Genomic DNA, 27,290 nt, shown 5'->3' with positions numbered 1-27,290 from the left:
TGGACATATTCAAATCCCCTCCTGTTAACATTGTGTGTACACAAGAGAAAGCTTATTTGAATTAGGGAAATCTGGCGATTCAAATGGTGACTATTGTACAATACATTGTCTCTGTAAAACCCAATCTATCAGATAAAAACCTGTTTGAGCAGGGGAAAGGAAAGAAATGAGAATCTGAAGAGAGAGAGAGGGAGACGAAGAGCACCTTTACTCGACTGGACGTTTTCCAATTAGGCTGTGGCTCACCAGGAGATCAGTGCTGGGGTAATCCCCATGCTGGATGTGTTTCCAGTATATACAGGCCTAACTATGTGATGGAGAGCCAGCCTGAAGAGACTTAAGGCTGAGAAATGAGAGTGTCATTGTGAGTGATAGAGAGAGTGTGAAATAAAAAAAGGGGGAGATGAGACGAAACATGGCGTGAGATAAAGTGTATTTGTAAGAAGAGAATGAAGGCAAGAGGAGAGGGAGAGGTGGGTTTAGTGCACTGGTATGTGACGTCAGCGGCTCGTTGGATTGAGGTCCTGTGTCCTGCTGATTTTAATCCTGGCTGATTAGGTAACAGAGAGCAAGTGCCTGTGCAAACCCTCTGGGGGAAGAGAGAGAGGAAGTCAAGCATTTAGACAGAAGGAGGTTGTTAAAGCAGGGAAATTTTGCGCCTGGAGAGAAGAGAAAGGGGAACACTTCCCCCTCTACCCTCCCCCTCGTTCATCCTAGCTTTCCACTCCAGACCTCTGTGTGTGTGTGTGTGTGTGTCTATGGACAACGGATCGACGATGCCCACGAACGGAATTAACAACGCCTTGAAGCTGCAGTTTGGCCTCATCAACCACGAGAGCCGTTACCTAACGGCCGAGGCCTTCGGCTTCAAGGTGAACGCCTCGGCCTCCAGCATGAAGAAGAAGCAGATCTGGACTCTGGAGCAAGAGGACCAGGACACCCAGGTAGTGTTCCTTCGCAGCCACCTGGGCCGTTACCTGGCTTCCGATAAGGATGGTAAGGTGAGCTGCGGGGCAGAGCAGCCCGACTCGCCCGACTGCCGCTTCCTGATCGTGGCCCAGTCGGACGGCCGCTGGGCGCTGCAGTCGGAGACATACCTGCGCTTCTTCGGAGGCTCGGCTGACTACCTGTCCTGCTTCGCCCAGGCCATCGGGGAGCCCGAGCTGTGGGCCGTCCACCTGGCCCTCCATCCGCAATCTAGCCTGCTCAGCGTGGCGCGCAAACGCTACGCCCACCTGTTTGCCCGGGAAGGAGAGATCTCGGTGGACAGCAACATCCCCTGGGGCTCGGACTCCCTGGTCACCCTGGTATACCTGGAAGGAAAGTACTTCCTGAAGACGTGCGACAGCCGCTTCCTCAGCAACGACGGGAAGCTGGTCAAAGAGAACACCCCCACCACCAGCTTCACCCTGGAGCTCAAGTCAGGCAAGCTGGCCTTCAAGGACTGCGATGGGAAGTACCTGACACCCATGGGCCCGACCGGCACGCTGCGCTCAGGCCGGTGCTCCAAGCCTGGCAAGGATGAGCTGTTTGATCTAGAGGAGAGCCACCCACAAGTCATTTTCCAGGCAGCCAACAAAAGATTTGTCTCCGTCAAACAAGGTAATTATCCAGCAATGTATATATTTATTGCTATAATGCACAATATTTAAGTGTTTTTGTATAGTCTCTACTGAGAGGAAAAATTTGAACTAATTTGATGTGTGGACAATATTTGGGGTTGGAAATGTCTTGGGTGATACATTCAATATCCTCTCTGAAGGTGCACATCTAACTGCAGAAGAATTGAAAAGAATAATGTCAGCAGAACCCCATTAGGCTCACAGTAGGGTTCCCAGGAGATTGCTATCAAATTGACCTGCTATACTTACCTTGGAATCCACCCAGAACGGAGGAAACTAATGTTCTAAATGGCTTTCTATTTTCCATTTAGACGGCAAATGGACTAACCAGGGTGGTTCTGCCTGCTCTATTTTGAGAAAGGAACGGGATGGAGAAAATAGAGTAGGTAGGCCAGCTGTGAACCCATTGGGGAAAAAAACAAGTGACATTCTCAGGGAGCTTTAGAAATGCTGAACTTTTGAAAGTATTTTATTTTTTGTTCAACGCTTTTAATTGCTAAAAACCAGACATTACATTAAACACGCTGCTCTGAGAAGAGTCGAGTACAAATCCATTTGGTTCAGAAAATAATCAGTCTCATTGTACTGTGCTCAGCACGATCAATCTCCAGTGTAATTGACCTGCAAATCCACACTTCATGCGTTATAGTTGACGTCAAGAAATTCAAAGTAGGAAAATGTTAATGTTTGCATAATTTCCCTGTAGAGGTTGGTTGGTTCCATCACAAGCAAATGGCAGTCCAATAGAATAGCTCAGTGTTGAAGCTCACTTTGTCTTTAGTTACACTCCTCAGCAATTAGATGAAAAGTTCATGCTGTTGAAAGACTCCTTACATCTCAACAATTAGAATCAGAAAATGTGTCTCGGCGCGACAGGATGATGACATGGTCTCTTGGGTGCAGCTCTACTCCAGTGAGACGGCTGAGGAGAGGACGGCTCATAGTAATGGCTGGAATGGAGTCAATGGAATGGTATCAACCATATAGAAACCATGTGTTTGATACGATTCCAGACATTATTATGAGCTGTCCTCCCCTCATCAGCCTCCTCTGCTCTACACCCTTAGTGAAGCCTGTGGGTCTGTCTGTCAGTAGCAGGCAGTATATTGAATTCTAATCACAGGTAGGCTCAGTTCAGTCATATTTGTAAATTTCAGAAACCATTCACTCAAGTGAGCATTGAGACATATCTCAAAATACATTAACCATGCAGTGTAGCAGCCCACTAGGAATGTTAGCCCACATAGGGGAAGGTTCTCTACTCAACGAGAATCAGAAATAAAGTCATGAATTAGGGGATCCAAAAAGATTGTCAGAGACTCTCTCCTGGAAATGTTCAGAAAGAACATTGTGAAAGCATGTGACAAGTGTCAAGTACGGTACAACTGAAGGGCAGCCATGCTTGTCACCTCGCTCTGCATGGTGCATATGGTCAGTCAGCCATTGGGCGCCATTACGCGTGTCATCCGGGTCCTCATGGTAATGGGCTTTGTCATTTCCACTGTGTGTCCCAGAAGAGATTAGGCAGAGCGCAGGCTGATGACTCCAGGGAGGCAGAGGGGTCCTGCTGGTGCTATCAACTAATTCCCATCAATGGGCATTTCAGGACCCCAACCATTCTATTATCAAGATGAAACTGCCTGATGCTTTATCTGTGGATTGAGAGTGAGGAGAGTGAGTGGTTGTAATTGTAATGGGGGCTGAGGTTGTTTGATTGTGGCAGGTAGAGGAAGTCATCTATTAGTCTGGACAGGCAGTGAGAGAGCAGTTAAAATAGGAGAACTAGTCAGACTGATCAGTTACCTACACCCATCATTAGCTCTCGGCAGAGGCTTTCCCTGAGAGAGGAATGAAGGTGGAGAAATCTCCTCTGCTGACAGTGACATACCTAGAGACAGGCCAGCAGGCAAGGAGGACAGGTTAGAAAGAGACCGAAGGGACTTTGGCTGTTTCTGGTCAAAGGTTTGGATGAAGTTCCAAACAAAGATTTGTAGGGTGTCATTCAGTGAGGGTGTCACCCTGCCACAGCTACATTCACAATGACATAACCTACAAGTACCAAAATGATTTTTATATAGGTTTTATTCATTACAATTTCTCCCAAATTTACTAGGGAGATGCATTCTTCCCTCCCTACCCTGGCATGCTATTTCTTACGATTTGGTAAAAATATAGATGTAAATGTGATTTTAAATTGTACGAGTTCAGGATGATCAGGTTAAATAAAAAAAATAAAACAATATTTAAAAAATAATATATGTAGGCTACTGGCTCAAATATTGATCAGGCATGAAATAGTATATTTGATCGCAAAAAAATAGCACTCGATATTATTCCCAGTTCATTCTACTCTTCCTTTGGTTAAAATGTTCAACAAGTGGCTTTTCAAAATGTCCAATATGGCAACCCAACCCATAATGTTGTGCTTGGTCTCTCTGAAGAGGAGTGTTTTTGCCTGTGGTGTGTTCACTAGGAAACAGATTGAAGCAAACGGGACGAAACTGGGAGAGACTAACCTGAATTTATCCACTAAGAAACTCTCATTTTTGTTTTGCTACAATGTGCACTAATGAATACACCACTGGTGTCTCCTCTCCCCCGACATTTGTTTTAGGAACGAGGCATGCACCAGAAAGCTGCTTAGTGGGCCCTGTGGTGCAGATTTGCATTGCATCACCGAGGGAATTACTGCAGGCGAATGAGCAGGATGGGTGGAGGGGTGTGTGTGGGATTAGGGTGGTAACAGGCTTAAGAGAAAGGTTGAGGGATATTTCTGTGGTATCTAATTTGAACTCCAGCAATCTGCTATTTAGAGTGCATTCGGAAAGTATTCAGCCCCCTTGACTTTTCCCACATTTTGTTACGTTACAGCCTTATTCTAAAATTGATCAAATTGTTTTCTTTTTACTCATCAATCTACACACAATGCAAAAAAAGCAAAAACTGATTTTTTGAAATATTAGCAAATTTATAAAAAATAAATGTATAAAAATAAAAATACATTTACATAAGTATTCAAACCCTTTACTCAGTACTTTGTTGTAGCACCTTTAGCAGCGATTACAGCCTCAATTCTTCTTGGGTACAAGCTTGGCACACCTGTATTTGGCGAGTTTGTCCCATTCTTCTCTTCAGATCCTCTTAAGCTCAGTCACGTTGGATGGGGATCGTCGCTGCACAGCTATTTTCAGGTCTCTTCAGAGATGTTCGATCAGGTTCAAGTCCCGGCTCTGGCTGGGCCATTCAAGGACAGTCCCTACGGGATGTGTGTAGGACAACCCTTAATGTCAGTCCCTACGGGATGTGTGTAGGACAATCTTTAATGTCAGTCCCTAGGGGATGTGTGTAGGACAATCTTTAATCTCAGTCCCTACGGGATGTGTGTACGACAACCCTTAATGTCAGTGTGTAGGGTATCTCATGCATCTCATTTTACGGCAAATAGTCTCCCCCACTCCTAGATTTGATGATGTAATTTAACACTAAACTTGATTGAATAATGCTCTAAAGTGAAGGGTTCAGATTGTAATGTTGCAACATTTAGAAAAGGACTATATTTTATACTTTGAAAGGTCAGCTATATATAGCCTTCATTAAAGATGCACTCTCAAACTTCTGTATCATTTCAGCCAGTAGTTTTAAAAGTGGTGCTCACGAGCCAAAAGTGGGCCCTGTTTTTTGTGTACTACGTCATCAAATTGTGTACTACGTCATCAAATTGTGTACTACGTCATCCATTTGTGTACTACGTCAACCATTTCATATAATATGTTACATCCTGCAAGCAATTTATATATATATACATTGTGAAAATCGTATGTTATGTTACGATTTTATTGTGCTTACGATCCTGGAGGGCATCTTTAATGATGTCATTGGTGCTTACTTGATATCTATTGTGAATGCTGTGCTTTTCAAACATATTTGTATCCTCAGTCAATATCTATGCCTTTTGGATGATGGGTCATTCTCAACAGTTATTTGGTCGCATCAGGTTTCTCCAAATACACTTCCAGTCAGTATTCAGTATTTCTAGAACTGTTGCAGTAGCTGTGCTTCCCTACAGTACCACATCGGGGAGATATTTCTATTACCCAGTGATATTGCACCACTATCGGTGGAGTGAGGGGTCAGTGGTGAAAAGCAAGAGCTGGATTCAGTATTTATTTTCTATCAAATACTTTGGGCTGCGCTTGATTAAGTTTAAGCAAAAGTACAAACCCTGCCCATCTGGCACTCAAGGCAGACTCAATCAAACACTCAAAGCATTTAAAAGCTTTCAAACAGAAATGATTAGATCCCAGGTCTGGAAACATCTGAAGGAACTGCGGGGACACTGGCGAACACCTGGAAACATCTGAAGGAACTGCGGGGATACTGGAAAACACCTGGAAACATCTGAAGGAACTGCGGGGATACTGGAAAACACCTGGAAACATCTGAAGGAACTGCGGGGATACTGGAAAACACCTGGAAACATCTGAAGGAACTGCGGGGATACTGGAAAACACCTGGAAACATCTGAAGGAACTGCGGGGATACTGGAAGACACCTGGAAACATCTGAAGGAACTGCGGGGATACTGGAAAACACCTGGAAACATCTGAAGGAACTGCGGGGACACTGGCAAACACCTGGAAACATCTGAAGGAACTGCGGGGATACTGGAAAACACCTGGAAACATCTGAAGGAACTGCGGGGACACTGGCAAACACCTGGAAACATCTGAAGGAACTGCGGGGATACTGGAAAACACCTGGAAACATCTGAAGGAACTGCGGGGATACTGGCAAACACCTGGAAACATCTGAAGGAACTGCGGGGATACTGGAAAACACCTGGAAACATCTGAAGGAACTGCGGGGATACTGGAAAACACCTGGAAACATCTGAAGGAACTGCGGGGACACTGGCAAACACCTGGAAACATCTGAAGGAACTGCAGGGACACTGGAAAACACCTGGAAACATCTGAAGGAACTGCGGGGATACTGGCAAACACCTGGAAACATCTGAAGGAACTACGGGGATACTGGCAAACACCTGGAAACATCTGAAGGAACTGCGGGGATACTGGAAAACACCTGGAAACATCTGAAGGAACTGCGGGGACACTGGCAAACACCTGGAAACATCTGAAGGAACTACGGGGATACTGGCAAACACCTGGAAACATCTGAAGGAACTACGGGGATACTGGCAAACACCTGGAAACATCTGAAGGAACTGCGGGGACACAAACACACACATACAGAGCCTTCAGAAAGTATTCACTCCCCTTGACTTTTTCCACATGTTGTTGTTACCGGCGATATTTAAGACGGATTATATTGAGATTTTTTTTGTCAGTGGCCTACACACAATACCCCATAATGTCAAAGTGGAATTATGTTTTTTGAAATGTTTACAAATTAATTTAAAATTAAACGCTGAAATGTCTTGAGTCATTAAGTATTCAACCCCTTTGTTATGCCTTTGTTATGCCTAAATAAGTTCAGTAAAAATGTGCTGAACAAGTCACATGAGTTGCATGGAATCACTCTGTGTGCAATAATAATGTTTAACATAATTTTTAAATGACTGTGTCATTTCTGTACCCCGTACATACAATTATCTGTCAGGTCTCTCAGTCGAGCATTGCATTCCAAACATAGATTAAACCACAAAGACCAGGGAGGTTTTCCAATGCCTCACAAAGAAGGGCACCTATTGGTAGATTAGTAAAAAATATAAAAAAGTAGACATTGAATATCTCTTTGAGCATGGTGAAGTTATTAATTACACTTTGGATGGTGTATCAATACACCCAGTCATTACAAAGATACAGGTGTCCTTCCTAACTCAGTTGCCAGAGAGGAAGGAAACCGCTCAGGAATTTCACCATGAGGTTAATGGTGACGTTAAAACAGTTACAGAGTTTAATGGCTGTGATTAGAGAAAAGTGCAGATGGATCAACAACATTGTTTCTCAACAATACTAACCTTTTTGACATCCTGTTTGCAACAAGGCACGAAAGCAACAAGGCACTAAAGCAACAAGGCACTAAAGCACTAAAGTTATACTGCCAAGAAAATATGGCAATACATTTACAAAAGTGTTTGAGTACAAAAGTGTTTTATTTGGGGCAAATCCAATACAACACATTAAGGAGTATCACATCAGTATATTTTGAAGCATAGTGTTGGCTGCATCATGTTATGGGTATGCTTGTAATCGGTAAGAACTGGGGAGTGGCCGAGTTACAGTTTTGACATAAATCTACCAAAAAATCTATGACAAGACCTGAAAGGGGTTGTCTAGCAATGACCAACAACCAATTAATGCTGTTAATGCTACTGGTGATTCTCTGATCCACCTCTATGCAGACAACACCATTCAACATCCACCTCTACGCAGACAACACCATTCTGTATACATCTGCCCCTTCTTTGGACACTGTGCTAACAAATCTTCAAACAAGCTTCAACGTCATACAACACTCCTTCCGTGGCCTCCAACTACTTTTAAATGCTAGTAAAACTAAATACATGCTCTTCAACTGATCGCTGCCCGCACCCTCCCACCTGACTAGCATCACTACTCTGGACGGTTCTGACTTAGAATATGTGGACAACTACAAATACCTAGGTGTCTGGTTAGATTGTAAACTGTCCTTCCAGACTCATATTAAGCATCTCCAATCCCAAATTAAATCTAGAATTGACTTCCTATTTCGCAAACAAAGCCTCCTTCACTCATTCCGCCAAACATACTCTCGTAAAACTGACTACCCTACCAATCCTTGACTTCGGCAATGTCATTTACAAAATAGACCCCAACACTCTACTCAGCAAACTGGATGTAGTCTATCACAGTGCCATCCATTTTATCACCAAAGCCCCATACACTATCCACCACTGCGACCTCTATGCTCTCGTTGGCTGGCCCTCACTACATATCCACCGCCAAACCCACTGGCTCCAGGTCATCTATAAGTCTTTGCTAGGTAAAGCCCTGCCTTATCTCAACTCACTGATCACCATAGCAACACCCACCCATAGCACGCGCTCCAGCAGGTATATTGCACTGGTCATCCCCAAAGACAACACTTCCTTTGGCCGCATTTCCTTCCAGTTCTCTGCTGCCAATGACTGGAACGAATTGCAAAAATCTCTGAAGCTGGAGTCTTACATCTCCCTCTCTAACTTTAAGCATCAGCTGTCGGATTAGCTTACCGATCACTATACCTGTACACAGCCAGTCTGTAAGTAGCACGACCGACTACCTCATCCCCATATTATTACTTACCCTCTTTTGCACCTCAGTATCTCTACTTGCACATCATCATCTGCACATACAGTACATAATTCCAGTATTAATATTAAATTGTAATATTTTCGCCTCTATGGCCTATTTATTACCTACCTCCCTACTCTTCTACATTTGCACACACTGTACATAGATCTTTAAATTTTTCTTTTATTTTGTGTTATTGACTGTACATTTGTTTATGTGTAACTCTGTGCTGTTGTTTTTGTCGTACTGCTATGCTTTATCTTGGCCAGGTTGCAGTTGTAAATGAGAACTTGTTCTCAACTGGCCTACCTAGTTAAATCAAATAAATAAATATAAAATGGTGCACAATCCAGGTGTGGAAAGCACTTAGAGACTTACCCAGAAAGCCTCACAGCTGTAATCGCTGCCAAACATGCTTCTACAAAGAATTGACTCAGGGATGTGAATACTTATGTAAATTAGATAATTCTGTATTTAATTTTCAATACATTTGAAAAAATGTCAAAAACATGTTTTCACTTAGTCATTATGGTGTATCGTGTGTAGATGGATGAGAAAATGTTTAATGCATTTCAAATTCAGGCTGTATGTAACATAACAAATTGTGGAATATGTTGAGGGGCGGGGATCATTTCTGAAGGTCCTAGGCCTACAGTACATGTGTTACCCAACATGGGGCGGCAGGGTAGCCTAGTGGTTAGAGTGTTTGCAAGTTCAAACCCCCGAGCTGACAAGGTACAAGTCTGTCGTTCTGCCCCTGAACAGGCAGTTAACCCACTGTTCCTAGGCTGTCATTGAAAATAAGAATTTGTTCTTAACTGACTTGCCTGGTTAAATAAAGGTTAAATAAATTAAATTAAAAAATGTCATCGTGGCACCCAGAACCTAATCCCGCATGTGCACTGCTTCGTCTGTCACAACACAACCAGACATGTTAGTTTAATTATGTTTTTAATCACAATGTAAGTGTCACAACTTGCGGTCACCTCGGGACACGTGTAATCTGCTGTGTGAGATAAACTGGCAGGATAAGACAGGACGTGCAAATGACAGGCTCATCCGAGCAGCGGGATACCTCGGGGCAAGGCGGTGCCAAGGTCAACTCTCACACCACCTCTCCTATGGTCGTGTTCATTAGGGCATGCAATGCAATGTTTCATTCAGTTCTATCCCGTTTAGTGCCTAATGAACACCACCCTGGTCCTCTCACATCCAGGGACTTCCTCTTTGGACGTTCTAACCTCAGGGAGATCCCAAATCAGGAGGAAATGCATGCTGTGTATAGAGGCCAGGAGTTTTTCCTGTCCACATTACCTAATTAGAAGATAACTCCTGGTCCTAGTTTTAGGCTATATCTATGGCCCGGAGTTTTAGTCTATATCTATGGCCCAGAGTTTTAGGCTTTATCTATGGCCCAGGGTTTTAGGCTATATCTATGGCCCAGAGTTTTAGGCTGTATCTATGGCCCAGAGTTTTAGGCTATATCTATGGCCCAGAGTTTTAGGCTTTATCTATGGCCCTGAGTTTTAGGCTTTATCTATGGCCCAGAGTTTTAGGCTATATCTATGGTCCAGAGTTTTAGGCTATATCTATGGGCCAGGGTTTTAGGCTATATCTATGGCCCAGAGTTTTAGGCTTTATCTATGGCCCAGAGTTTTAGGCTATATCTATGGCCCAGAGTTTTAGACTATATCTATGGCCCAGAGTTTTAGGCTATATCTATGGCCCAGAGTTTTAGGCTTTATCTATGGCCCTGAGTTTTAGGCTTTATCTATGGCCCAGAGTTTTAGGCTATATCTATGGCCCAGAGTTTTAGGCTATATCTATGGCCCAGAGTTTTAGGCTATATCTATGGCCCAGAGTTTTAGGCTTTATCTATGGCCCAGAGTTTTAGGCTATATCTATGGCCCAGAGTTTTAGGCTATATCTATGGCCCAGAGTTTTAGGCTATATCTATGGCCCAGAGTTTTAGGCTATATCTATGGCCCAGAGTTTTAGGCTATACATAGAAACCAGAGTTTTTCCTGGCCAGGTCATGTAGTCAGGAAAAACTCCTACCCCTTTCATGCACCAGACCAATAACACACTATACAGCTGAACCCAAAACCAATAATACATTATACAACTGAACCCAAAACCAATAACAAATTATACAGCTGAACCCAAAACAAATAACACACTATACAGCTGAACCCAAAACCTATAGAATATTATACAGCTGAACCCAAAACCTATAAAATATTATACAGCTGAACCCAAAACCTATAAAATATTATACAGCTGATCCCAAAACCTATATAATATTATACAGATGAACTCTATGGTGATCCAGCCTGGTCTCAGAGCAAAACGTATTATACAGTGCATTCGAAAGTATTGATAACCCTTTACTTTTTCCACATTTTATTACGTTACAACCTTATTACAACCAGTGGGTCTTCCGAGTGGCGCAGCTGTCTAAGACACTGCATCTCAGTGCTAGAGGCGTCACTACAGACTCTGGTTTGATTCCAGGCTGTATCACAACCAGCCATGATTGGGAGTCCCATAGGGCGGCGCACAATTGGCCCAACATCGTCCGGGTTAGGGTTTGGCCCGGGGTAGGTCGTCATTGTAAATAAGAATTTGTTCTTCACTGAGTTGCCTACCTAAATAAAGGTTAAATTAAAAAAACATTTCTAAAATTGATTAAATAAGAAAATATCCTCATCAATCTACACACAATAACCCAGAATGGCAAATGGAAACAGGTTTTTAGAAATTTTAGCAAATGTATGAAACAACAATATTTGACACCTTATTTACTTAAGTATTCAGAGCCTTTGCTATGAGCCTCAAAATTGAGCTCAGGTGCATCCTGTTACCATTCATCACCCGTGAGATGTTTCTACAACTTGAATGGAGTCCACCTGTGATAAATTCAACTGATTGGACATGATTTGGAAAGGCACACACCTGTCTATATAAGGTTCCACAGTTGACAGTGCATGTCAGAGCAAAAACCAAGCCATGAGGTCGAAGGAATTGTCTGTAGAGCTCCAAGACAGGATTGTGTCGAGGCACAGATCTGGGGAAGGGTACCAAAAAATGTCTGCAGCATTGAAGGTCCCCAAGAACACAGTGGCCTCCATCATTCTTAAATGAAAGGTGTTTGGAACCACTAAGACTCATCCTAGAGCTGGCCGCCCGGCCAACCTGAACAATCAGGGGAGAAGGGCCTCGGGCACTGAGGTGACCAGGAACCCGATGGTCACTCTGACAGAACTCCAGAGTTCCTCTGTGGAGATGGGAGAACCTTCCAGAAGGACAACCATCTTTGCAGCACTCCACCAATCAGGCCTTTATGGTAGAGTGGCCAGTCGGTAGCCACTCCTCAGTAAAAGGCACATGACAGCCCACTTGGAGTTTGCCAAAAGGCACCTGAAGGACTCAGACCATGAGAAACAAGATTTTCTGGTCTGATGAAACCAAGATTGAACTCTTTGGCCTGAATACCGAGCATCACGTCTGGAGGAAACCTTGCACAATCCCTAAAGTGAAGCATGGTGGTGGCAGCATCATGCTGTGGGGATGTTTTTCAGCGGCAGGGAGACCATTCAGGGTTGAGGGAAAGAGAAACGGTGCAAGGTACAGAAAGATCCTTGATGAAAACCTGCTCCATAGTGCTCAGGACGTCAGACTGGGGTGAAGGTTCACCTTGCAACAGGACCACAACCCTAAGCATACAGCCAAGACAACACAGGCGTGGTGTTGGGACAAGTCTCTGAATGTCTTTGAATGGCCCAGCCAGAGCCCGGACTTGAACTCAATCGAACATCTCTGAAAATAGCTGTGCAGCGACGCCTCAAATCCATCCTGACAGAGCTTGAGAGGATCTACAAAGAAGAATGGGACAAACTCCCAAAATACAGGTGTGCCAAGCTTGTAGCATCATACCCAAGAAGACTCAAGGCTGTAATCGCTGCCAAAGGTTCTTCAACAAAGTACTGAGTAAAGGGTCTGAATACTTATGCAAATGTCATATTTCTGTATTTTTTTGTTAGAAATTTGCAAAAATGTCTGAAACCTGTTTTTGCTTTGTCATTAGGGGTATTGTGCGTAGATTGATTAGAGAAAAAAATATTTAATCAATTTTAGAAGAAGGCTGTAATGTAACAACATTTTTTGAAAAAGTCCCGGGATCTGAATACTTCCCGAATGCACTGTATTTGACTAAAATCTGTGCCACTCCATTTCGTATGATATGTTGTTTTACGTTAGGTTACATGACATTGGCCCATGTAAATCCGATACACTCATATTGGTATGATATGATACGTTTGGGATGACAGTAGGTCATTTAAGGCAAAAACGAAAGGAGGGTGATTGGTTGGGGTGGATGGGTGGGCATATTACACCAACATCTAGCAACCCAAATGTTGTGTGTTTGAATCTCATCACAGACAACTTTAGTATTTTAGCTAATTATCAACTTTGCAACTACTTACACCATTTTAGCTACTTTGAAACTACTTAGCATGTTAGCTAACCCTGACCTTAACCATATAACCCTATAACCCAACTCCTAACCTTAACCCTATAACCCAACTCCTAACCCTAACCTTAACCCTATGACCCAACTCCCAACCCTGACCCTAACCCTATGACCCAACTCCTAACCCTAACCTTAACCCTATGACCCAACTCCTAACCCTGACCTTAACCCTATGACCCAACTCCTAACCCTGACCTTAACCCTATGACCCTACTTCTAACCCTGACCTTAACCCTATGACCCAACTCCTAACCCTGACCTTAACCCTATGACCCAACTCCTAACCCTGACCTTAACCCTATAACCCAACTCCTAACCTTAACCTTAACCCTATGACCCAACTCCTAACCCTGACCTTAACCCTATGACCCAACTCCTAACCTTAACCCTATGACCCAACTCCTAACCCTGACCTTAACCCTATGACCCAACTCCTAACCTTAACCTTAACCCTATGACCCAACTCCTAACCCTGACCTTAACCCTATAACCCGACTCCCAACCCTGACCTTAACCCTATGACCCAACTCCCAACCCTGACCTTAACCATATAACCCTATAACCCAACTCCTAACCCTAACCTTAACCCTATAACCCAACTCCTAACCCTAACCTTAACCCTATATGACCCAACTCCCAACCCTGACCTTAAACCTATGACCCAACTCCTAACCCTAACCTTAACCCTATGACCCAACTCCTAACCTTAACCCTATGACCCAACTCCTAACCCTGACCTTAACCCTATGACCCAACTCCTAACCCTGACCTTAACCCTATGACCCAACTCCTAACCCTAACCTTAACCCTATGACCCAACTCCTAACCCTAACCTTAACCCTAAGACCCAACTCCTAACCCTGACCTTAACCCTATAACCCAACTCCCAACCCTGACCTTAACCCTATAACCCAACTCCTAACCCTATAACCCAACTCCTAACCCTGACCTTAACCCTATGACCCAACTCCTAACCCTGACCTTAACCCTATGACCCAACTCCCAACCCTGACCTTAACCCTATGACCCAACTCCCAACCCTGACCTTAACCCTATAACCCAACTCTTAACCTTAACCCTATGACCCAACTCCTAACCCTGACCTTAACCCTATGACCCAACTCCTAACCCTGACCTTAACCCTATAACCCAACTCCTAACCCTGACCTTAACCCTATAACCCAACTCTTAACCTTAACCCTATGACCCAACTCCTAACCCTGACCTTAACCCTATGACCCAACTCCTAACCCTGACCTTAACCCTATAACCCAACTCCTAACCCTGACCTTAACCCTATAACCCAACTCCTAGCCCGGACCTTAACCCTATGACCCAACTCCTAACCCTGACCTTAACCATATAACCCAACTCCCAACCTTAACCCTATAACCCAACTCCTAACCCTGACCTTAACCCTATAACCCAACTCCTAGCCCGGACCTTAACCCTATGACCCAACTCCTAACCCTGACCTTAACCCTATAACCCAACTCCTAACCTTAACCCTATAACCCAACTCCTAATCCTGACCTTAACCCTATAACCCAACTCCTAACCCTGACCTTAACGCTATGACCCAACTCCTAACCCTAACCTTAACCCTATAACCCAACTCCTAACCCTGACCTTAACCCTATGACCCAACTCCTAACCCTGATCTTAACCCAATAACCCAACTCCTAACCTTAACCCTATAACCCAACTCCCAACCCCGACCTTAACCCTATAACCCAACTCCTAACCTTAACCTTAACCCTATGACCCAACTCCTAACCTTAACCCTATGACCCAACTCCTAACCTTAACCCTATGACCCAACTCCTAACCCTGACCATAACCCTATGACCCAACTCCTAACCCCGACCTTCACGCTATGACCCAACTCCTAACCCTATAACCCAACTCCTAACCCTAACCTTAACCCTATAACCCAACTCATAACCTTAACCCTATAACCCAACTCCTAACCCTAACCTTAACCCTATGACCCAACTACTAACCCTGACCTTAACCCTATAACCCAACTCCCAACCCTGACCTTAACCCTATAACCCAACTCTTAACCTTAACCCTATGACCCAACTCCTAACCCTGACCTTAACCCTATGACCCAACTCCTAACCCTGACCTTAACCCTATAACCCAACTCCTAACCCTGACCTTAACCCTATAACCCAACTCTTAACCTTAACCCTATGACCCAACTCCTAACCCTGACCTTAACCCTATGACCCAACTCCTAACCCTGACCTTAACCCTATAACCCAACTCCTAACCCTGACCTTAACCCTATAACCCAACTCCTAGCCCGGACCTTAACCCTATGACCCAACTCCTAACCCTGATCTTAACCCAATAACCCAACTCCTAACCTTAACCCTATAACCCAACTCCCAACCCCGACCTTAACCCTATAACCCAACTCCTAACCTTAACCTTAACCCTATGACCCAACTCCTAACCTTAACCCTATGACCCAACTCCTAACCTTAACCCTATGACCCAACTCCTAACCCTGACCATAACCCTATGACCCAACTCCTAACCCCGACCTTCACGCTATGACCCAACTCCTAACCCTATAACCCAACTCCTAACCCTAACCTTAACCCTATAACCCAACTCATAACCTTAACCCTATAACCCAACTCCTAACCCTAACCTTAACCCTATGACCCAACTCCTAACCCTGACCTTAACCCTATAACCCAACTCCCAACCCTGACCTTAACCCTATAACCCAACTCTTAACCTTAACCCTATGACCCAACTCCTAACCCTGACCTTAACCCTATGACCCAACTCCTAACCCTGACCTTAACCCTATAACCCAACTCCTAACCCTGACCTTAACCCTATAACCCAACTCTTAACCTTAACCCTATGACCCAACTCCTAACCCTGACCTTAACCCTATGACCCAACTCCTAACCCTGACCTTAACCCTATAACCCAACTCCTAACCCTGACCTTAACCCTATAACCCAACTCCTAGCCCGGACCTTAACCCTATGACCCAACTCCTAACCCTGACCTTAACCATATAACCCAACTCCCAACCTTAACCCTATAACCCAACTCCTAACCCTGACCTTAACCCTATAACCCAACTCCTAGCCCGGACCTTAACCCTATGACCCAACTCCTAACCCTGACCTTAACCCTATAACCCAACTCCTAACCTTAACCCTATAACCCAACTCCTAATCCTGACCTTAACCCTATAACCCAACTCCTAACCCTGACCTTAACGCTATGACCCAACTCCTAACCCTAACCTTAACCCTATAACCCAACTCCTAACCCTGACCTTAACCCTATGACCCAACTCCTAACCCTGATCTTAACCCAATAACCCAACTCCTAACCTTAACCCTATAACCCAACTCCCAACCCCGACCTTAACCCTATAACCCAACTCCTAACCTTAACCTTAACCCTATGACCCAACTCCTAACCTTAACCCTATGACCCAACTCCTAACCTTAACCCTATGACCCAACTCCTAACCCTGACCATAACCCTATGACCCAACTCCTAACCCCGACCTTCACGCTATGACCCAACTCCTAACCCTATAACCCAACTCCTAACCCTAACCTTAACCCTATAACCCAACTCATAACCTTAACCCTATAACCCAACTCCTAACCCTAACCTTAACCCTATAACTCAACTCCTAACCTTAACCCTATGACCCAACTTCTAACCCTGACCGTAACCCTATAACCCAACTCCTAACCTTAACCCTATAACCCAACTCCTAACCTTAACCCTATAACCCAACTCCTAACACTAGCCTTAACCCTATAACTCAACTCCTAACCTTAACCCTATAACCCAACTCCTAACCCTTGCCTTAACCCGATAACCCAACTCCTAACCCTAACCTTAACCCTATAACCCAACTCCTAACCTTAACCATATGACCCAACTCCCAACTCCTAACCTTAACCCTATAACCCAACTCCTAACATTAACCTTTACCCTATGACCCAACTCCTAAACGTAACCCTATGACCCAACTCCTAACCTTAACCCTATGACCCAACTCCTAACCCTGACCTTAACCCTATGACCCAACTCCTAACCCCGACCTTAACCCTATGACCCAACTCCTAACCCTATAACCCAACTCCTAACCCTAACCTTAACCCTATAACTCAACTCCTAACCTAAACCCTATGACCCAACTCCTAACCCCGACCTTAACCCTATGACCCAACTCCTAACCCTGACCCTGACCTTAACCCTATAACCCAACTCCTAACCTTAACCCTATAACCCAACTCCTAACCCTAACCTTAACCCTATAACTCAACTCCTAACCTTAACTCCATAACCCAACTCCTAACCCTTGCCTTAACCCGATAACCCAACTCCTAACCCTAACCTTAACCCTATAACCCAACTCCTAACCTTTACCCTATGACCCAACTCCTAACCCTAACCCCTAAAGTACTACAGTACAGCAGTTGAAGATAATATATCACACTGTGCTAAACTGGTTAAATCGATCAAGACGTAGGATACTATACGTCCTACAATTCGTATTATGTTATATTGTATGGCTGCTGTTACATTGTAGGCCAATGTAAAGTAACCTATCATTCTAAATAGTGGCACGGATTTTGGTCAAATTTAATACGTTTTCCTCTGAGACAAGGTTGCAGCGGCTATGCCTCGGTAATTCACATTCAGATTGTTGGTGCAATGTGTTTATGTCCTCATCATTTTTTATTTAGGTACTGTGTGTGTTTTATGAGCTCACAGTCCTGCAGTAGCGGTGGTTGCATACTGTAATATCGCCCCTGCTCACAACATGAGGGTATACTTGCAGAGTTACACACCGAGAAGACCAGGACTATTATACTGTTTAACATGACACGTTGGCAATGTTCTGTCCTGACAGTCCTGCACTATAAAGGAGCAGAGTGCATTTATAAGTGGAAGTAATTAAAAGAGGTGGGCTTGTATCAAGGGAAGAAATGTGGAGGATTGGATTGGAAGCTCATATTTGGGGTTGGATGATACAGAAGTGCAAGAGATTTAAAAAAACAAATACATTAAAATCACAAAATGAAAAAGGATCATAAATCTGTTGACTTTGTGTGTGAACCTAACCTGTTTTTCTCTGATACTTTATATCCAGTCTAGGTCGGTGGAGCTCGGTGCCCTACTCCTTTAAAAAGAGAGAGATATACTCCAGAATAGTCAGCTTTCAGAGAAGCTCTAAAAGGAAGAACTCATCATTCTAAATGAATAGGATGTCTAAAGCTTTGGCCTACAAGACATGATCCAGCGTACCTAACCTTAACCACACAGCCCATTTAGACAAGGCCCGGAATATAAGAATAGCACTGTCTTCTGACCAGGTTTGGTGCTGTGAGTCCCTGAGCTGTGTAACACTAGAGAAGAAGAGACGTGAGACAGACAGTTCTTTAATGAGCTGTCACATCACTGCTGTGTCCATGGTTCTCCTGCAAATCACCTTTGAGTGTAAATGGCTTGTGAGAAGAGCTTGTAATCATCGTCATTGTAATGCCCTTTGACTCCGAGCCATGGCATTCTTATCTCAACTGTCCTTTTCTCTTTTATTTCCCTTTTGTTGTTGTCTCTGTATAATGGATCAATACAGTTTTGTTGTCTCTGTATAATGGATCAATAAAGTTTTGTTGTCTCTGTATAAAGGATCAATACAGTTTTGTTGTCTCTGTATAATGGATCAATACAGTTTTGTTGTCTCTGTGTAATGGATCAATAAAGTTTTGTTGTCTCTGTGTAATGGATCAATAAAGTTTAATTTGTTGTCTCTGTATAATGGAGCAATGAAATGTGTTGTGTTGTATCATTATAGGTGTGAGCATCTCAGCCAACCAGGATGTGGAGACAGACATGGAGACCTTCCAGATGGAGATTGATAAGGAGAGCAAGAAGTGCATGTTTAGGACCAACGGCGGTAACTACTGGACACTGGTCTCCCACGGAGGGATCCAGTCCACAGCCACGGAGGTGTAAGTAGATCTATTTTACACTCACTAGTTTGTCATGAGAATGCACACCATAGAGTTGGTTACAGACGGCTTCCCAATTCATTCTTTTGAACATTCTTGCTAACATGCTAACATTATCTGTTGGACATTCTTGCAAACATGCTAACATTATCTGTTGGACATTCTTGCTAACATGCTAACATTATCTGTTGGACATTCTTGCTAACATGCTAACATTATCTGTTGGACATTCTTGCTAACATGCTAACATTATCTGTTGGATATTCTTGCTAACATGCTAACATTATCTGTTGGACATTCTTGCTAACATGCTAACATTATCTGTTGGACATTCTTGCTAACATTATCTGTTGGACATTTTTGCTAACATGCTAACATTATCTGTTGGACATTCTTGCTAACATGCTAACATTATCTGTTGGACATTCTTGCTAACATGCTAACATTATCTGTTGGACATTCTTGCTAACATGCTAACATTATCTGTTGGACATTCTTGCTAACATTATCTGTTGGACATTTTTGCTAACATGCTAACATTATCTGTTGGACATTCTTGCTAACATGCTAACATTATCTGTTGGACATTCTTGCTAACATGCTAACATTATCTGTTGGACATTCTTGCTAACATGCTAACATTATCTGTTGGACATTCAGATGTTGTTTTGTCAGAACAAGCGCACCTGATTGAACTTGTCAACGAATAAACCAAATGAATTTAATCTTAGTGTTCTTGTTCTGGAATAGAACAAATATGTGCCACAGTTTAGGGTGCATGAAGAATGGACAGGAAACACCTCTACTAAACAGATCTGCAACCAGAGGATATGAACAGTTTTATGTAATGTCGCTTATGAGGGCATACATCAAAACACTTAGGTTTAAACAATTATACTAGATTTAAACAACCTTCCATGAAATTATTTTCAACCTAACCCCCCCCTCTTTTCCTTCTTCTCTTTTATCCCCTTATCCGGACAACCACAGGGAGGCCAACACAATGTTTGACATTGAATGGCTCGGTCGTAGTGTAGCACTGAAGGCAAGCAATGGGAAGTACGTGTGCACCAAAAAGAATGGGCAGCTTTCAGCCGTCAGCGATTCCGTAGGTAAGTGCTTCGAGATCCAAATCTCTGATGTGATTCAGGTAGCATAGAGATCACGTTGAATGTGTCACATGGAATGTGCTCAACACGACTGAGGGACGAATGAGCACGTGTCATGTGTAAAGAGAATTGGCATGTGATCAGAGGACGAAAGAGAAGAAGAATAGAAGATCAATGGTGATCAAAGGACAGGGAAGGACCAGACATCAGCCTGGGAATTTCTCTCACTGGCCCATTTATTTCCTTTAGGGCCCCATTACAAAAAAGGACTTAGGAAAATTGCAATTAGCTTAGAACAGGGCGGCATGGCTGGCCCTTGGATGTACACAGAGCGCTAATATTAATAATATGCATGTCAATCTCTCCCGGCTGAAAGTGGAGGAAAGATTGACTTCATCACTACTTTTATTTATGAGAGGTATTGACATGTTGAATGGGCTGAGCTTTCTGTCTAAACTACAGGCACACAGCTCGGATACCCAATGCATACCCCACAAGATATGCCACAAGAGGTCTCTTCACAGTCCCCAAGTCCAGAACAGAATATGGGAGGCACACAGTACCACATAGAGCCACGACTACATGGAACTCTATTCCACATAAAGTAACTGACACAAGCAGTCAAATTAGATTTAAAACACAGATGAAAATACCCCTTATGGAACAGTGGGGACTGTAAAGCAACACAAACATAGGCACACACTACACAAACACATGGATTTAGTACTTCAGATATGTGGTAGTGGTGGAATAGGGGCCTGAGGGCACCCATTGTGTTGTGAAATCTGTGAATGTATTATAATGTTTTAAAATTGTATAAACTGCCTTAATTTTGCTGGACCCCAGGAAGAGGAGCTGCTGCTTTGGCAACAGCTAATGGGGATCCATAATACAAATAGATAATATAAATAGAAAATACTAGGTCAAAAAATATAATTCTGACAGGTCCACAGGGCTAAAATCCAGAGTCCCATCTGGCATTTGGCCTTACTGCCCTATGTCTCTACGGTCCCATGTCTCTACTGCCCTATGTCTCTACTGCCCTATGTCTCTACTGCCCTATGTCTCTACTGCTCTATGTCCTTACTGCCCTATGTCCTTACTGCCCTATGTCCTTACTGCCCTATGGCCTTACTGCCCTATGGCCTTACTGCCCTATGTCTCTACTTCCCTATGTCTCTACTTCCCTATGTCTCTACTGCCCTATGGCCTTACTGCCCTATGGCCTTACTGCCCTATGGCCTTACTGCCCTATGTCTCTACTGCCCTATGACCTTACTGCCCTATGTCTCTACTGCCCTATGGACTTACTGCCCTATGGACTTACTGCCCTATGGACTTACTGCCCTATGGCCTTACTGCCCTATGTCTCTACTGCCCTATGGACTTACTGCCCTATGGACTTACTGCCCTATGGACTTACTGCCCTATGGACTTACTGCCCTATGGCCTTACTGCCCTATGGCCTTACTGCCCTATGTCCTTACTGCCCTATGTCTCTACAGCCCCATGTCTCTACCGCCTGTCGTGGCAATTTCCTGCATTACCAAATGATGAGAAAGCAAACCACACACCAGTCAGAGTTATTTAAACTTCATCTTTAATTATATGAGCTTCACCATAGCCCTGTGACTCTCAGATCAATTCAGTGTCTATAAATTAATTCTGAGAGTACTTACAAAAGAATACTTCATCTTTTATAGCCAAGATACACCCCTCTCAACTCACAATGACGAACCATACATCTTAGGAACTTCACAAAGGGTCTTTTACTTGAAAGAGGAGTATTCCATAGCCAGATAGCATTAGCTATAAATTATTGTTCAGTTTGGTCTCTTAGACAAGGTTCTACTTCTTGTTCTTAGTACTTCATATTACCAAAATATTACCTCATCCAATGGCATTTATCAATTGTCAATTCTAGATACCCCCATCTCAAATACAACCCCTCCTGGACAAGCTCGCGGAGGAGAGTGAGCCTCTAGGTCATATACTAGGTCAAGAGAAGGGCAACATCAGAGGGGACATAAAATGGTTCCAGACACTCAATGGGAAAAGGAGGGAGTGACTGGAGTACAGACATAGTGGAGCCCTTCACATGGTTTCACAGATATATTCATTATGAAGACAATGTTCAAACCTGACTTCTCCCTTTCTGATATCTGCCTATTACCAGACATGTAAAAGACAAGCCTGACCTCTCCCCTCGCTGGGCCCCAAGTGACTTTTCCCTAGAGAAGAGAGAGGAAAATGCAACTGCCAACAGTATAGTCCAAAAGAAGACATCCTAATGACAAGTATCTCACATAAGCATATTATGAAAGTAAATAAAACATCTTAATTATCAATGTTACCAAACTAATTCTGATTCAGCTACGACACGCCCCATGTCTCTACTGCCCTATGTCCCTACCACCCCATGTCCCTACCGCCCCATGTCCCTACCGCCCCATGTCCCTACCGCCCCATGTCCCTACCGCCCCATGTCCCTACCGCCCCATGTCTCTACCGCCCCATGTCTCTACCGCCCCATGTCTCTACCGCCCCATGTCCCTACCGCCCCATGTCCCTACCGCCCCATGTCTCTACCGCCCCATGTCCCTACCACCCCATGTCCCTACCGCCCCATGTCTCTACCGCCCCATGTCCCTACCGCCCCATGTCTCTACCGCCCTATGTCTCTACTGCCCCATGTCCCTACCGCTCTATGTCCCTACCGCCCTATGGCCTTACTGCCCCATGTCTCTACTGCCCTATGTCTCTACTGCCCTATGTCTCTACCGCCCTATGTCTCTACTGCCCCATGTCCCTACCGCTCTATGTCCCTACCGCCCTATGGCCTTACTGCCCCATGTCTCTACTGCCCTATGTCTCTACTGCCCTATGTCCCTACCACCCTATGTCTCTACCCCCTATGTCCCACCTGCCCTATGTCCCACCTGCCCTATGTCTCTACCGCCCCATGTCTCTACCGCCCCATGTCGCTACCGCCCCATGTCTCTACCGCCCCATGTCTCTACGCCCCATGTCTCTACGCCCCATGTCTCTACCGCCCCATGTCTCTACCGCCCCATGTCTCTACCACCCCATGTCCCTACCACCCCATGTCCCTACCACCCTACGTCTCTACCCCCTATGTCCCACCCGTCTTATGTCCCTACCGCTCTATGTCCCTACCGCCCTATGGCCTTACTGCCCCATGTCTCTACTGCCCTATGTCTCTACTGCCCTATGTCTCTACCGCCCCATGTCCCTACCACCCTATGTCTCTACCCCCTATGTCCCACCTGCCCTATGTCCCTACCGCTCTATGTCTCTACCGTCTTATGTACCACCCGTCTTATGTCCCACCTGTCCCATGTCTCTACTGCCCCATGTCTCTACTGCCCTATGTCTCTACTGCCCTATGTCTATACCGCCCCATGTCTCTACCGCCCTACGTCTCTACCCCCTATGTCCCACCTGCCCTACCCCTTTATGTCACTACCCCCCTATGTCTGCCCTATTTTCCACCCGCCCTTTTGTCCCACCCGTCCTATGGCTCTACCGCCCTACAGCCCTACCCCTTTGTCTCTACCCCCATGTCCGCCCTACCGCCCTATGTCCCCACCGTACCGTGTCCCTACCGCCCTATGTCCCTACCGTACTATGGACATTCCGTTTCTGTCAAAAGGACATGTGTTATTAAAGCCTCACCTGGCCATGACCCCACTGTCAGGGGGAGTTGGGATATGCAAAAACCTAGTTTCCCACTGGGCAAAACACGGCTGAATCAACGTTGTTTCCACGTCATTTCAACAACAACAAATTCAAGGTGATGACGTTGAATCAGCTGGAAAACTGATTGGATTTACAAAAAGTCGTCAACGTAAATGTATTTTGTCATTTTTTTTCAACTTTTCAACTAAATTCAATGTCATGGTGACATTTGTTTGTTGATTTCAAGTTGAATTCACATTAGTCAACCAAATATAAGTCAAAAATAGATGTTGAACTGACGTCTGTGCCCAGTGGGTTCCAATTCACATATGCGTATTAACACACTCTTAGATGTGAGAAGTAGGACAAATATAAGCACCCACCAAATTATTATTAATTTTGTCATTATTATTTATTGTTATTATTGTTGTCTTTATTGTTGTTGTCATTATTATTATTATTATTGTTATTTTATTGTCATTATTATATTGTTATTATTGTTTTATTGTTGTTATTATTTAATTATTATTATTGTTATTGTTGTTATTATTTTATTTTCATTATTATTATTGTCATTATTGTTATTGTTGTTATTATTTTATTATTATTATTGTTATTGTTGTTATTATTATTGTTATTATTGTTATTTTTTTAATTGTCATTATTATTGTTGTTGTCATTATTGTTATTCTACCTTCCTGTCGTTGTGTTGCAGGTGATGATGAGCTCTTCCTGATGAAGCTCATTAATCGGCCCATGTTGATCCTGCGAGGGGAGAACGGTTTTGTGTGTCATCACAAGAGCTCCAACACGCTGGATGCCAACCGATCCGTCTATGACATCTTCTTACTGCTTTTCAGCGATGGCGCCTACCACATAAAAAGTCAGTGTGTGTGTGGGTGTGTTGGTGTGTGGGTGTGTGGGTGTGTGTGTGTGCATGTCTTCATGTACCATGTATGTGTAAATGTTCTATCTGCATGTGTTCTACTGTCTTAGAGTAAAATGTGGCATAGTTCTATCAGTATTACTACAAAGTACACCAAACCAAGTATGTCACTCTTTATCTCTAACTAACAATAACGTTGTCCATCACCACTCAGGCGTAGGTGGAAAGTTCTGGTATGTCTCCAGCAGCGGCCTGGTGTGCTCAGACGGAGACAAGCCTGAGGACTTCTTCCTGGAGTTCCTGGAGCACGGGCGGGTGGGCATCAAGGGCAAGAACGGCAAGTACCTGCGCGGGGACAGCGGCACGCTGAAGGGCGATGCTGCTACCGTGGACCCCTCCTGTCTCTGGGAGTACTAACCTGGCGCGACCTCCTGACGACCCCTGAAGCCCGTGGAGGGGTGGAGGGAGAAGGAGAGAGGGAGGACCTGGTTCCCACCTGGGTTCACAGCTCAACCAACAACGATACATTACACAGACTGACTGGGGAACATTTTCACTACTCTCTTTTCTACTTTAGCGGCAAAGGAGAGGCCGTTCCCACTTCTTTGTTTTGGCAAAAAGTGAAAATGTGTAGAAAGTTTCTTTGTGTTTATTTTATTATATTTGATTTGTTTTCCAAAAAAACATTGGTTACCTAAATATAGTTTTTTTCCAAGTGACATTGCCAACATCAACAACAGCGAATACTTAATAAAATCTGCTAATTTTGGTCACTCACACAGCCTATAAAAAAACATTAGATTCTGTATAGCGGTCCTTAAATTATTATCTGGATGCCTGAATAAAGGCAGCTTTTCACACCAATATGTCTTTGTTGTGATGTTTACTGTTGTCTTTAACAACAGTGTATCAGTACAATGATTATCCAACACTGCTCCCAAACATACTCACTGCTTCCAAAGAGGACACGAATCAGCTTCCAAAATGCCCAAATTAATGGTGTAGAATACCAGACCAGAGTAGCCCAAATGGCCCTGTTTGTGCAGCCCAAATGCCCCTTTTTGAATATCCCAAATGGCCCTGTTTGAGTAGCCCAAATGACCCTGTTTGAGTAGCCCAGAGTAGCCCAAATAACCCTGTTTGAGTAGCCCAAATGGCCCTGTTTGAGTAGCCCAGAGTAGCCCAAATGACCCTGTTTGAGTAGCCCAAATGGCCCTGTTTGAGTAGCCCAAATGGCCCTGTTTGAGTAGCCCAAATGGCCCTGTTTGAGTAGCCCAAATGGCCCTGTTTGAGTAGCCCAAATGGCCCTGTTTGAGTAGCCCAGAGTAGCCCAAATGGCCCTGTTGGAATCATCTTACAAAGCAATACGATCCTTCTTCCCTTCCTTGAAGTAATCCCTGATTTGACATGACTGATGTAAGCAACCGTGCATGTCAGATCAGTGATGACTTGGAGGATGTATTTAAAGAGTAGTCTAGCAGGGCCAATGTCTGGTGCCGCTACAGATTATACAGCTAATTTGAATTAAATATAACAAAGACAGTGGACAACTGATGTTTTCCTATGTGGGATCATTCAGTAGTATCACAGTACTAGATAGTTGTAGGATATCAACATGAGGGAAAAGCAAGAGATCAACATTGGTTGCGAGGGGAGCGTACTACAAGGGCCATTTGAAATGTTCTAATCCCGTCAAATTCAACCCTGGACCTCGAAGCCAGTTCCACTGCATGTTCTTCATTGTTCGCCTCTTATCGGGGACTGATTTACACCTGGGACACCAGGTTTGTGCAATAAATTATCAGGTGGAACAGAAAAGCATCAGGACCTTGTGGGGTCAGAGTTGACTACACCTGTTCTAACCCTCTGACTCTATGTATTGGTGACTGTATGGGCTGTACTCTATCATGTCAGTCTACAAGTCTGCAGTCACAAGACTATAAAACCAGCGAGGAAAAACTGTGTTTCAGGGAATCCGTTTGACCAAGGCAAAGCACAGAATCAGAATTATTTAGGATGCTATTTAGATCAGTGATTCTGGCAGACTGACTGCAATGTTGTGAAACTCAAACACGCACCACATTATCAAGTGCTGCTCTGATTTCCTGCCTTGGGGCTTTAAAAAATCTTCCACGGTTCACCCATT

The 27,290-nt window shown here is 44.0% G+C and overlaps 1 protein-coding gene across 1 annotated transcript; it reads left to right on the top strand.

Moving 5' to 3' along the window:
* The first annotated feature begins 539 nt into the window (after positions 1-539).
* LOC118378044 (fascin-2-like) lies at positions 540-26,008 on the top strand. The gene is made up of 5 exons (XM_052519645.1): positions 540-1,602; positions 19,294-19,450; positions 20,441-20,562; positions 24,974-25,141; positions 25,359-26,008. Exons 1-5 carry the CDS (start codon positions 759-761, stop codon positions 25,559-25,561), a joined length of 1,494 nt encoding a protein of 497 aa, XP_052375605.1. The 5' UTR covers positions 540-758; the 3' UTR covers positions 25,562-26,008.
* Positions 26,009-27,290: the final 1,282 nt, after the last annotated feature.

Source organism: Oncorhynchus keta, chromosome 5, assembly GCF_023373465.1.
Source record: "Oncorhynchus keta strain PuntledgeMale-10-30-2019 chromosome 5, Oket_V2, whole genome shotgun sequence".
Taxonomy (NCBI): Eukaryota; Metazoa; Chordata; class Actinopteri; order Salmoniformes; family Salmonidae; genus Oncorhynchus; species Oncorhynchus keta.
The sequence above is the reverse complement of the archived record's forward strand: the minus strand, read 5'-3'. Positions and strand labels throughout refer to the sequence as shown.

Excerpts from the sequence above, each read along its gene's own strand:
- LOC118378044 (XM_052519645.1), top strand. The coding sequence starts at position 759 with ATGGACAACGGATCGACGATGCCCACGAACGGAATTAACAACGCCTTG. Across the intron at positions 19,451-20,440 it reads CAGTCCACAGCCACGGAGGT|GGAGGCCAACACAATGTTTG; the intron begins GTAAGTAGATCT and ends GGACAACCACAG. Across the intron at positions 20,563-24,973 it reads AGCCGTCAGCGATTCCGTAG|GTGATGATGAGCTCTTCCTG; the intron begins GTAAGTGCTTCG and ends GTTGTGTTGCAG.